Genomic DNA, 13232 nt, shown 5'->3' with positions numbered 1-13232 from the left:
AATTTATGCAGCCAGTAAGTATTTGATGCCACTCACCAGGCACTGTGTTAAACCGGGGTTAAGCGCTGAGCAAAATCAATTCTCTAGACGGTTCTTTTTTGTCAAAGGCTACTTAGGTAACCAGGTGCTGCAGAGCTGACTTGCTGCCCAGATCCCCGGCACGCCACAGGCAGTCGAGAAACACTTGAGAACCAAATACTCCTTCCCGTGGGTCTTTGGTAAAATGGAATGACTTTTCTCGTGACTTGAAACCATTTTACTCTTTACTATTAATCTAAACTGGTCGATTTATTACTGCCGGAGAAGGTCCCTTTAATATGCGCCCCATTTAAAGAGTCCTTGGCTCAGCGGGTCATTTCTTGCAAACCGGCTGCCTCTAGCATTTTAAAGAGCTAAAGGTGGCACGTGTTCCCGGCTCTGGGGAAATCAAGGTTGTTTTCCCCGATTCTGTGTATTGGGGTTACTGCTTTTCACTCATTTTCTCCCCACCTGGCTCCCCTTCCCTTCTCTCTCCCCAATTCGTTAAGTATATATATACACGCCAAGTACAGACGGGGAGGCCATGCGGTCTGCGCTTACGACCGGCTTTTATAAAAATGCGCGTCTCGGGTGCGGGGAGACGGACGCGCGGCCACTCACATCCGGCTAAGCAAACCACGCTGCAGCCTGCAATGTATCTGGCGGATCTGGGGCGGCTGGCCGGCTCGGTATTGGAGTGATGTAGGGGGATGGAGAAGGATCTGGAAGAATCCGGTTAGACCGGGCAACGGGAGGGGGAGGGCCCGGGAAGGGCCCCGGGGTGGGGGTTGGGGGGGGGGCCGTGAGCAGGGGAAATCCCCAGAGTCCAAGGGTCCCAGGAGTGGGGGGAGGGAAGCCAGGCAGCCAGAAGGAGAAAGGAACCCCCCCAAAAAACAAACCAAACCAAAACACACACACACACACGTTCACAGAAGCACCCTTAGCACTAAAACCCGAACTGGCTTAGCGGCCGCCGTCTCTAGAAAGTTCTCCGCCCCCTCCCCCTCCGTCCCTCGCTCCCGCTCCAGCTCCTCCCAGCCCCTCCCTCCGCGGCGGGGTGGGACCAATCGCTCCCCGCGGCCGCTCATTACCCACCTCCTCCCGCTCCCGCGCCCCATCGGCCGCGGGCTGCGAGCGCGCTGGGCGGCAGAGGTGCTCGAGCCTTCGACCGGTTCACAGCTGGGCGGCCGCCCCAGTGTCCTGCCGCCCGCACACCCGTGCAGAGAGGCCCGGCCGAGAGGGCTTGGCTCGCGCCCAGTGTCTGGCTCCCGGAGTAAACGGCGCACCGAGCGGCGATGACCGCCGAGGAGATGAAGGCGGCCGAGAGCGGGGCGCAGTCGACGCCGCTGCCCCTCGAAGGGGTGGACATCAGCCCCAAGCAAGACGAAGGCGTGCTGAAGGTAAGGGCGGCGGCGCAGGCGCCCCTCGCAGCCGACCTCCCGCCGAACTGGGGAGCCCCCGGCCGCCTCTGCAGCGTCTGGGCGAGTCGTTGAACCAGGCGTGCGGCCGGCGGCCGGTTGCATCGCCCTCCTGGACCCGGCTGCGTCGTTCGGGGGTGGAAGGGCCGCCGCACTTTCGCAGGGGGCGGCCTGGGTGCGCGGGCCTCCCCGCGGGGGCATTCTCCGGCCCCTTGGGGCACCCGCGGTCCCGGGGAGGCCCCGGCCCCCTAGCCCCTGCGGCGCCCGGGCCCGGGACTGCGGCGCCAACTCCGGCGTGCGCGGTGCAGCGCGGAGGGAGGGGCGGGGCCGCGCCGCAGCACGCGAGCTGCAGCTAGGGGGCCCGGGCGGCGTGCACCCGGGCGGGAGCCGGCGGGGGCCCGCTCCCGCCCCGACGCCGCCCCTCCCTCACGTCACCTCTCCCCGACCCCGCGACCCGGGCCGGGCCGCCAGCGCCTTCCCCGCGGGCCGCAGCCGGGAAGTCCCTGGCGGCCCTCGCCGGCGGTGCGGCGAGCTCTCGGCTCCCCCGGGCGGTTAAACATTAGCTAAGACCTGAAGCGGGCCACCACAGTGATTTCCTGGCCCAGAGGCCTTTGTACGACTTGACGCCCGGGGCCGGGCCGCGAGGGAGGTTCTGGCGCCCTCCGTCCCCTTGGTGACCCCCTTCCTAAAGGCCGGGTGGACCCAGCTAGGTCACCCGCTCAGCCATGCTGGCCCCCCTTCCCCCGCCCCGGGAAAACCAGGGAGCGGTGCATGCTGGGACTTGTAGTTCCCCTCCCACCTCGCCTTCCCCCTCTTGAGTTGGGGCAAAGGGGTGTGGGGCTGGGAGGAGGTGTTTTGCTGGGAGCCTCGGAGAAGCGAAGGGGCAGGGCGTCTTGACCTGGTCGGGACGACTGATGGTGCTTCTGAGCAGGTTCTGCAGAGTGCAGGATGGCGAAATCCTAGGCTGGATTTCATGCCTCTTCCTCATCCAGTGTTTCTTTTTACCCTGGCTTCCCACTCCGTTCCGTGTGTGTGTGTGTGTGTGTGTGTGTGTGTGTGTGTGTGGGTGGCCTGGGCAGAGCTAGAGACCTCGGGGAGTCCATATCTGGTCCAGAAACGATCCTGATCTTAGCGTCTTAAGCTGTTCTTCAGGGGGCATGTGGCTTCTCCTGATCTCTCCAGCGCCCTGGAGATTTCTACAAGGTTATTATTCCCAGAAGGGTCCTTTCTTCTTTTATCTTTGACTCCTTCCCTTTTGCCTTTCTACTCCTCAGGTCTTCTGTTCATTCTGTCATGCAGGCTTTCCCTCAGAAGGTAACCACATACCTACCAGGTGACCCACAGAGTCTCCTTGTCACCTTTTATAAAGTTAAGAAGAGAAGCAGAGCTTGTTGAAATTCCTGAGAAATGCTCCATCCCTCAAGTAAAAGACTTCAGTAGCCTACCAGTCAGAAATGTTCATGTCCCAAGCCAGAGTTTTAGGGCCTGAGTGAGCTCCTCTGTGTTCATCAGTGACCTGGTACTTTCTGAACCTCTTTTGTGCTGTTGCTATTCTGTTTTGTTACTCATATTCTTAATTCTTCTCTTATCCACAAACCAGATCCAGACCTAATGACCACCAGCATTTAGGAAGAATGAGGAAACTTAACATAACTGCTTCCCCCTTTGCTGCTGATAATAATCATCTTCAACTTTCTGCCAATTGAATTCTCCAACCCTGATAGAAGTTATTATTACTGGTTTACAAATAAGGTCTAGAGAGCTTGACTTGCACGAGAGCATACAGCAAAAATTTGAGCTCGGGTCTTTCATCTCTAGCTTTCAAACCAAGTCCTGTTGCACCTCAAGAAAGATGGAAGAGAGCAGTCAGTGGGGGTGTCTGTTGGCATCTAGCCAAACCTCACGTTGGAATCATTTGAGGCTTGGTCCCTCTGCTTCCAAGGAGGCAGAAGAGTCCCCCTGTTTCCATCAGAGGCTGCAGACAGCTTCGGGGCCTTTTTCTGCCCCCACACCTGGGTACACTCATCTTCTCTGCCTTCCTCCCAGGTCATCAAGCGAGAGGGCACAGGCACGGAGACGCCCATGATTGGGGACCGTGTCTTTGTCCACTACACTGGCTGGCTGTTAGATGGTACCAAGTTTGACTCCAGTCTGGACCGCAAGGACAAATTCTCCTTTGACCTGGGTAAAGGTAGGTGCACGGTTAGTGGATTGGTAGCATCAGTCCTGAGCAGGGTGTAAGCTGTCACAAGCAGAAACCATACTCTCAGAAGCATGAGGAGTGGTCTGTTAGAATCTATGAATTAACCTTCCGTTAGCTCTTTTTTTTCTTCCCCTCTTTCGAACCATAGTGATCTCTATCTCACCTTCCCCGATCACCTCTGAACACCTCAAATCTTCTTCGGGGATGGATTATCTTGTTCCTAAAACTCCTTTGTTCCAGGGTTGAGTCTTTTTTAAAGAGGTCTGAGACCTGACAGTGCTTACTGCAACCAGGTCCTCTCCCTCCCTGGTCTCGTTTCCTAAGAATGTATAGCTTCCCCGTGGCCGTGGTCTGATGAAGGTCCCTGGAGCTGCTCTCTGAGCCCGGGGTCTGATCCCTGTCAAGCAGGACCGGTTTGCTTTCTGTACCTACAGGGGAGGTCATCAAGGCTTGGGATATTGCTGTAGCAACCATGAAGGTGGGAGAGGTGTGCCACATCACCTGCAAACCAGAGTATGCCTACGGTTCAGCAGGCAGCCCTCCAAAAATCCCCCCCAATGCTACGCTTGTGTTTGAGGTGAGTGTCCAGGCACAGAGAGCGAGGCAAAGAGCCAGGCTGATCTCAGCCCGGGGCCTGGCTGCCCTCCAGCACTTCCTGCCGCTTAGAGACAATGTAGCCAAGGCTAAGGGCCTGGCCTTAGGGGAGGAAGGGACCTGGAGAGGGCAGCCGGCTCTGCTGTGCCCAGAGCCTCTGCTGCCAGAAAGTGGCTGCTGGAGAAGATTTCAGGGGGAAAAGAGGTAGCCACAAACCCCTCCCCAGACTTGAAGCGAGGTAAGGGTTGAGGCCTGTTCTATTTCATGAACTGTGCCCGGAGATGGGTTATAATTTTGACTGAGAGGAGTCAGAAGGTCAGGATCTGTATGGTTATAAATGATAGTATAGAATGTCAGTGCTTTAGAGATCGAAGGTGCCCCCCATGGGTTGAAGGGGTAAGGAAAGCCTTCACTGAGAGGGGGAACTTGACACCGTTCGGGATCAGAGTGTCTGGGCCCTCCTGTAGTGGATGCTTGGAGAATGTTGAAAGTTGTTGGGTCATTTCCACCACCTACCAGATTGGCCTTGTGAGACGGCTGGGTTAGGCCTGGCTGGAGCATGTCCTTCCTGTGGGGAGCAGGTAGTAAAAAGATTGATCTCCTGAGGTCAGCAGAATCTGTGACCTGCCCGCTGCTACCAAAGTTGAGACTAGAGCTCCCAGAACTTACCAGAAGTGCCACTTGGTCCACTCTTGGTTTGGCTGCCCTTGTGCTCAGGCCTGTTCTGGCGGTGACCAGGGACTCTTTGGCTGACGGGGTAATGCTGAAAGGCATTGTGTCATCTTGAGTCTCGTCCCACAGGTGGAGTTGTTTGAGTTTAGAGGAGAGGACCTGACAGAAGAAGAAGATGGGGGGATCATCCGGAGAATACGGACTCGGGGTGAAGGCTATGCCAGGCCCAATGAGGGCGCCATCGTGGAGGGTGAGACCGCGCACAGTCTGTTCCGATTCCGATTCTGGTACTTAGTCCCTGGGTGGCTTTGGGCAGGTCACTTCCTTTTCTGATGAGTAGCTCATCTGAGAACTGAGGGATGGGACTGTACCTTCCTAACACGCCTCTAGTTCTGACAGTACAACAAGGGCACCTCGGGGGCATGCAGTGATGAGGTCATGGAGGGACGCTGCAGTGGCCTCCTTCCTCAGCCCCCTGCCTACTCACATCCCTGGCATACTGCCTCCTTCTCGTGCCAGTTGCACTGGAAGGGTACTACAAGGACCAGATGTTTGACCGGCGGGAGCTCCGCTTTGAGGTTGGCGAGGGGGAGAGCCTGGACCTGCCTTGTGGGCTGGAGAAAGCCATTCAGCGCATGGAAAAAGGAGAACATTCCGTTGTGTACCTCAAGCCCAGGTAAGGAGTGGACACTTTGTAGAGCAGGTAGGTGACGCAAGGTCAGAAATCTACATGTCTGCAGTGAGTTGTGTAACTAGCCACTTGACTCTGTTCCTCTGTGTGCGCTCACCCACCCCCACAGCCTCAGTGGCGGTCCCTGTGAGTCTGGCACGCACGTGATCTTTGTGTTTGGGACGTGTTCACAACTGGCCACATCTGGAATCATAGCCTAATCTTTTCAGTCCTGGCCACTCCAGGTCTCCTCCTCTACCAGTGTCAAAATTGTTGTTTCCTACTAAACATACTCTGTCATTCATGACATTGATTGAAACCCATCTGTTATGTGCCAGACGTGGGGCTGGAAATTCCGAGTTATTCAAAAGACATTATTCCCGCCTTCCAGGGACTCATTTGGTGACATTTAGTAACTAGTAAATTAGTCATCATTTCAGTGTTAGTATGAGTTAGAAGGATATGGAAGATGCTAAGAGACCAACTAATTGTGTGAAGAGGTCAGGGAAGATTTTGCCAAACAGGAAACATTTGAACCAAATCTCGGGGGATAGGGAGGTGCCTTGCAGGAAAAGGACAGGAAGCCTTTTCAGTGTGGAGCAGGTTAAGCGTGGCCGCAGTGACCTAGTTTGTGGGGTTTTTTTTTTTTGTTTTGTTTTTTGCCCCCACAGCTATGCTTTTGGCAACGTGGGGAAGGAAAAGTTCCAGATCCCGCCGAATGCCGAGTTGAAATACGAAGTACACCTCAAGAGTTTCGAGAAGGTGAGTTTGCTCAAGGTCCTCACCATCCTGAAGTCAGGTCCCGGGACATGGCTCAGGGGTAGCTGATGACTTTGTTTCTCCCTTGGGGTACGGCAGGCCAAGGAGTCTTGGGAGATGAACTCCGAGGAGAAGCTGGAGCAGAGCACCATAGTGAAAGAGCGGGGCACCGTGTACTTCAAGGTGAGCCAGCATCAGGGTCCTGAGGACGCTCCCCGGGCCAGCACGGGGAGCACCTACAGTCTTCACCCAGCGTATGGGAGCTGGCTGGTCCTGCCAGAGGTGGGGTGCGGGGGAGGCAGGCCTCCCTCACGCCCACGTGTCCCTGATAGCTACCGAGGGTGACAGCCCAGTGCCTGAGCCTCCCTCCCTTTTAGGAAGGCAAGTACAAGCAAGCTTTACTGCAGTACAAGAAGATTGTCTCCTGGCTGGAATACGAGTCCAGTTTCTCTAACGAGGATGCCCAGAAGGCCCAGGCCCTTCGGCTGGCCTCCCACCTCAACCTGGCCATGTGTCACCTGAAACTGCAGGCCTTCTCAGCGGCCATTGAGAGCTGTAACAAGGTGAGGCCCTTACCGAGAGGGTTGGGGAGCAACATTCACAGGCTTGGCTGGGTAAGCTGCCGGAGGGTCTGAAACGGCCTGGGTGACTCAGGTAAGGCTAGGGTAGCAAGTGGGACCAGCGGGAGCCTGGAGGTGAAGGGCCCCAGAGGGAGGAGCTTCGAGAAGCCAGCACCTTGGCTTTCGTGGTAGGAGGCAGCTGACATGGAGGCAGCTGACACGAGGAGCCACGGGCAGGGGAGAACAGCTACAGCCAATTCCTTTGGCTCCTAGCCTGGCCCTCCTGAGTACCTGCTTTATTCTGGAGAGAATGGAAATGTTGTATTGGGTCTTCTCTTTCATCGAAAGCCCAGGACGAAAGGGTTCCTTCCTAGACCTTGGTCTTTCCCGTGTCATGCCCCAAGACCCCTTCCTGAGATGGAGCCGGCGCTGTGTGTTCTGCCTGATCCTCTGAGGACTGCCTCTGGAACCCTGTATCGGCCAGAGAGGTCGCGGGGGCTCAGGTCTCCCTGTTGCTTCCTCTCTGCGTCCTTAGGCCCTGGAACTGGACAGCAACAACGAGAAGGGCCTATTCCGCCGTGGAGAGGCCCACCTGGCGGTGAATGACTTTGACTTGGCACGGGCTGACTTCCAGAAGGTCCTGCAGCTCTACCCCAGCAACAAAGCCGCCAAGGCCCAGCTGGCCATCTGCCAGCAGCGGATCCGCAAGCAGCTCGCGCGGGAGAAGAAGCTCTATGCCAACATGTTTGAGAGGCTGGCTGAGGAGGAGAGCAAGGTAAGGCTCCGGAGGGGGACAGTAGGGACAGACCGGAGAAAAGGCGCTGCCTTGTCCTGGTGCCCGACCCAGCTGTTGTGGCTCCTCGCCTCCGGTTGTGCGTGCCACACCTGGACACCCGGTGCTGCCCTTGTCCCTGGAGCAGTGCCGTGTATGTCCTGTTGGCAGAAACCGCTATGGTGGTGGGGGGGGGCATGGTTCCCTTGATCACAGCTAAAAACCCCCCTCGAGACCCCTACAGGTGAGGAGTTCGTTGTGCTGGGTGTGCCTCCCAAACTCTGTTCTCTGTGCCTGTTTAAAACCCAAGTCTTAAAAAAAAAAAAAAATGCAGGTTTTAAAAGCCCATGTTTAAATAGGTAATAGAGTTACATCGTTCTGTTGAAACCGCACAAAAGAATATGTAATAAGAAGCGCCTCTCCCACCACCCAGAAGTGGTTGGCTGTGTCCAGTGTTCAGATGATTCCAGTAAATGATGCACATGCATGTAGTAGACAGTCTTCTTCCTCTTCCCTAATAAAAGGTAACATGTCCTGCCAGTTTTGTACATTATACTCTCTTCATAGCATTCCTGCAAGACTGTCTTACATCGACAGCTCTCACATTCTTCACTGTGCTGCTGGGTCCCACAGTAAAGTACGTGGCCTACTGTATCCCAGTCCCTGTTAGTCTCCAGTGTTCAAGACCAGCACTGATGAATAGAAACAGAACGCAAACTGTACAGTGATTTTCAGTTTTCTGAGTATCTGTGCTAAAAAAACCAAGTGAACAAGTGAGGTTAATTTTAATACTTAGTTGACCCAAGGTGTCTAAATATTGCAACGTGTAATATTTTCAGATCGTTCCTCATCTTTCAGACCTAAGTCGGTCTCCAGAAATCTACCATATTACTTTGTACTTAGAAAACATCCGTTTGGCCTAACTGTTAAGTGCTCAGGAGCCACACGTGGTCCTTGCTACCATGTTGGACGAGTGCAGCTCTAAGTAGAATCGCACTAAGGGATCGTGGAGGTGTCTACTTGTGTGTGTGTGTCTTTAGGACACACCTGGAGAGGGAGTTGGCTGTGTTGGCGTTCCAGTGCGTATCTTTTCTTCGGGGGATGAGTGTGTGTGGTACGGAGTTGACGTGGTGTCCGCGTGGTACGTGCACACGGCTCGTCACCACCTCGGCTCGGTGCCGGCAAGTGGGAGTGGGGATGTGGAGCGAAAGTCCCCTTTCTCCTCAGAGGCCTGGGCCAGATGAGAACTGGAACTGAGCCCCTTCTTCTTCCTTCTCCCAGGCCAAGGCAGCACAAGCTGCAGGAGACCATCCTGCTGACACAGAGATGAAGGAGGAGCAGAAGAACGAAGTGGCGGGGAGCCAGCCTCAGGTGGAGACGGAAGCATAGCCTCTGCCCAGCCCTCCTCCCGCGGCTGCCTGCCTCCCCTGCTCCCTCCCCTCCTCCACCCTGTTAGTTTTGTAAAAACTGAAGAATTTTGAGTGAATTAGACCTTTATTTTTCTACCTGGTTAGATGGTGGCTTTGGGGGAAGGGGGAAAGGAGCAGGCTGGGGGATCGTTTTAGGTGGTGTCACCCCCTCGTCCCTTCCCCCATCCTCCATTACATGTGAACGAATGTCCATCCACACGCACACTCATCAGAACGTTAATTTATTTTGCTGCTTCTGTTCGCTGTGTCGCATTTTTCAAATGGTAGAAGGGAGTGAGTGGTAGGGATGCTACGTGGGCTCTGATGTGAAACCAGGGTGGAGAGGGAGACTCCTGGGCAGCCATTTCCTCGTCCTTCTCTCCTGCCGGTCGTTCCCAAACACGAGGCCTCCATGTGGGTGCTAGGGGCATGGGAAAAACCACTGCTGTGCCCGTTACTGCTCTCTGTTCCCATCCTCACCCTCGATGGTATAGCTGAGCTGTCTCCTGGTGTCCTGATGACCACCTCCTGTCCCCCCCACCAGTATTTCCCTTTGGATCAGTTTCCCTTCTCAGCCAGGTCGTGTCCCCAAACCCCTCAGCCTCTTCTCTGCACGTTGCTGAAGGTCCGGGCTTACCTCAAGTTCTGTGCTTGAGCAATAAAGTGGAACTCAAACCTGGGTATTGGGCAGCCCTTTCTGTTGGGCCTCGAGGGTGCGCATGGTGGCTTACACTTGGGGGACAAAACTGAGGGAGTGGCCTCCCCTCCTCCTGGGCCCTGGCTGGAGTGTGGGGGTTGATGAAGCCTGTGAGCCTGGCCAGCACGCAGGGCCTCCCCCTCTGCCACACAGACCTCAGCAGGGCGATGCCTTCAGCCTCCCACAGGTTCCCAGTGCCCCTCCGCAGCCAGGCGGCTTTTCATAGCTTTCCTTTTCTTCCCTAACACCGAGGGAGCGGCAAACACAAACATGTAAAATACTGGGACCACTTGTCTTTGGGATAGATTGGTCGGCGACCTAACTGATCGAGTAGAGGCATGTAATCTAGCCAAAAGCACGAGCTTTCTTGTTTTCTTAAGGTAAAAATCCCCATGAGCAATCCTCCAATTAGACACCTTTCACACAGTTACAGAAGAACCACCTCCAGGCCAGGGAGCTCTGGCACTCAGGCCTGCTTTCCAGCTTGCCTCAAGGCCTTCATAGGTTAGAGCTTGTACTTCTGTGTCTTGACCTTTGGCTCCTATAGCATTTCAGGGCCCTGGGAGAAGCCAAGGGGGCACAAGTCTAGTGTTTTCTCTGGATGGTCATAGCCATAGGCTAGAGGCTCCCTCTGGGGCCTCAGCCCTCTTCCCTCCTGTGCAAGCTGTCCTTTCTGCCTGGTGGAAGAGGTAGTCTGCCAACTCACATCTCTGTACAGTTCCAGAAGACATTTCTCCATGCTTTTGCTGAGGAAGATGAATTTGTGTCAAAGTTTCACCACGTCCTGCAGCATGGCTAGTGCATGAACCAGAACTAAGATTTGGTTCAGTCTTCCATTGCCCACTCAGGCTCTTGAGCTCACACAGTCCTGCGCATCTGGGTCTTGCTCGTACTTCAAAGATCCGTCTTGGCCCTGCAGCCACCGACAGCCGCTAACCTAGGACATGAGCCTGGGATTCAACCAAGAGCCTCGTGTGAATTAACCTTAATACTTGAAACCGTCCTGTGAAGGAGTTAACACCCCCGCTTTGCAGATGAGGAGAACAAGGCTCAAGTCAAAGAGGGGTCTGCCTGGAATATGAGCAAGCTGGAACAAATCTAAACTTGCTGGGAGGCTCATGTGACCTTGGGTAAGCTGAGCCTATTTCCTGAGCTGCAAGAACAGGGGAGTGGACAAAACACACTTCTAAGGTTCCTTCCAGCTTCTGTGGGATTCCAGGAATTTAAAACACACACTTCCATAGAATCCTGGAGCTGGATAAGCCTTGGTTGGTGTAACATTAAAGCCGTACTATCAAGATGTTTTATATAAGGGGCCAGAAGTCTTCAGGATTAAAAACAGACATGTCACGTACTTCCACTCTGCTCTGAACCATGCTCAAGTTCATAGCCTCGTCAGTTGAACATTTCCTCACCAACACTCAAAATCCTCCCGGATCAAGAGAATGTGCTTGGATAAGGGAAACGGGTAGCAACCAATATACGGCTAGCTGTTACTGCAGATTTGGACATTTTCAGATTGGGTTCATTTTGTCCTAGTGCTGATCCTCATGACAAGTTCTATAAATTCGATCTCCCAAGTCTTTCCCATCTGTGTTCTAGCAGCCCCTCCCCAACATCACCAGGCACCTCCAGCCAGATCTGTCCAACGGCTTGAAACCCATTGGTGACTTCCCATCCCAGAACCCATACTGAGGTCCATAAGACCCTGCGGGGCCCGGCCCTGCCTGCCTTCCACCAGCAGCGAAGCACTTGACCCCTCTCTATACCCGCCACAGTACCATGGTGTGTGTGTGTGGGGGGGTGCATCTCCCTTGGTTTAAAAGAGTGGAATCTCTCTTCTGTCTGCTGTGTTTCTTCCCTTTCCAAATGTAGGGCATCTCAGAGCCTTATGACATACTGAAGTCGAAATGAAAAGGGGTTAAGGGCAGTGCTGAATAAAGCCAAGTCAAGAGATCCTACGTAAGGGAACTTGTCCTCTTTCTGGAAATCATTATTGCTATTTTCTGGCTGCTTGCCAACCTCATAACTTGAACGCACTACCTACCACTCCTCAATCATAAAATCTCAGGATCATCATAAACCCTCGTTTAGCATGTAATGAACAACACTAAGGATCCCAATTTGGGAGGCAAAGTAAGAATGAAAGAGTCACAAAGTGGTTCTGAGGAGGGACAATCAAGAAAACTCTTTAATGAACTTACAGATTTCTCTGGCTAGATGAGGGCGCTGGTCCTATCCTGTGCTCCACCCCCCAAGGCTGTAGGTTCCAACTGTCATTAGTGCTTCACACATAAAATTATTTGTATTTTTCTTATTGAGGTGGAATTCACATAAAATTAACCATTTTAATATGGATAATGCAGCAGGATTTAGTCCCATTATGTCGTTGTACGACCACCACCTCTATCTAGTTCTGAGCCATTTTCATCATCCTTTGTTTCCTCATGTTTGGACGCCAGAGACCGTGAAGGACTAGTCTTTCCCCTTCAGTTATGAGCCAGTGAACAGCCAGCCATCCCGGGGCACCTGGCTGCCTCAGTCAGTAGAGCATGTGATTCTTGATCTCCGGGTTGTGAGTTCAGCCCCAAGTTGGGTGTAGAGATTACTTAAAATCTTTTAAAGCAAAAGAAAGCCAGATTAACAACCCGGACAGGCTCTAGGATCAAAGCTTCCCAGAGTGGGCAGTGCTTTGTGACGTAGCCAGATGTGTGAGGAAGCCAGTGGGCCTCAAAAGGAGTGCTCTGAATAACAGCATTTCACTCAGAGCAGGGCTGCCCACAGTGTCATTCTGCCTAATTTCTGGGTCAAGGAAGTCTGAGAAACAGGTTTCCGTACTTGGGGACTTCGTGGGACCTTTAGTACGCTAAGGTACACTGTAGCTTAGAGAGGGAAGGGGAATGAGGAAGTCTCAAACTGAACCCATTAGGAAGACCTAAGCCCTGCCCCGAAGATGGTGAGTGGCTCTGGGCCCCAGGTGTAGAAAGAGTCTTAAAGCTCTTGTTTCTTGCCTAGCCATCCTAGGCAGACAGAACTTGGACCCCTCTGTCTACTCCTGGAGGAAGAAATGGACAAAAAATCTCCCTGGAAATGCTTCCCACTTAATGCCTCCCTCCCTTCCCATAGCAGGTTTCAAATGAAGCTATCGTTTGGCTGGTCCGTAAAGAATATGCCACCCAGGGGCGCCTGGGTGGCTCAGTGGGTTGAGCATCTGCCTTTGGCTCAGGTCAGGATCTCAGGGTCCTGGGATCGAGCCCTGCATGGGGCTCTCAGCTCGGCGGGAAGCCTGCTTCCCCCCCTCTCTCTGCCTGCCAACTTGTGATCTCTCTCTGTGAAATAAATAAAATCTTTCAAAACAAAACAAAACAATATGCCACCTACACAACTTTACCCATGTCATCTAACCAGGAAGATGGCCTGATGAGGCTGTTTTGGAGAGTAAGCCAACACCCATGTTCAA

At 53.9% G+C, this 13232-nt stretch overlaps 1 protein-coding gene across 1 annotated transcript; it reads left to right on the top strand.

Annotated features, from left to right (window-relative positions):
* Nucleotides 1–1119: 1119 nt before the first annotated feature.
* Nucleotides 1120–9756, top strand: FKBP4 (FKBP prolyl isomerase 4). Its single transcript, XM_032874878.1, has 10 exons — nt 1120–1418; nt 3483–3627; nt 4074–4216; nt 5035–5155; nt 5425–5581; nt 6247–6337; nt 6434–6517; nt 6712–6897; nt 7430–7669; nt 8948–9756. Exons 1-10 carry the CDS (start codon nt 1314–1316, stop codon nt 9053–9055), a joined length of 1380 nt encoding a protein of 459 aa, XP_032730769.1. The 5' UTR covers nt 1120–1313; the 3' UTR covers nt 9056–9756.
* Nucleotides 9757–13232: the final 3476 nt, after the last annotated feature.

Source organism: Lontra canadensis, unplaced genomic scaffold (assembly GCF_010015895.1).
Source record: "Lontra canadensis isolate GAN:19392208 unplaced genomic scaffold, GSC_riverotter_1.0 scaffold53, whole genome shotgun sequence".
Taxonomy (NCBI): Eukaryota; Metazoa; Chordata; class Mammalia; order Carnivora; family Mustelidae; genus Lontra; species Lontra canadensis.
This window is presented reverse-complemented; position numbering and strand designations above follow the sequence as displayed.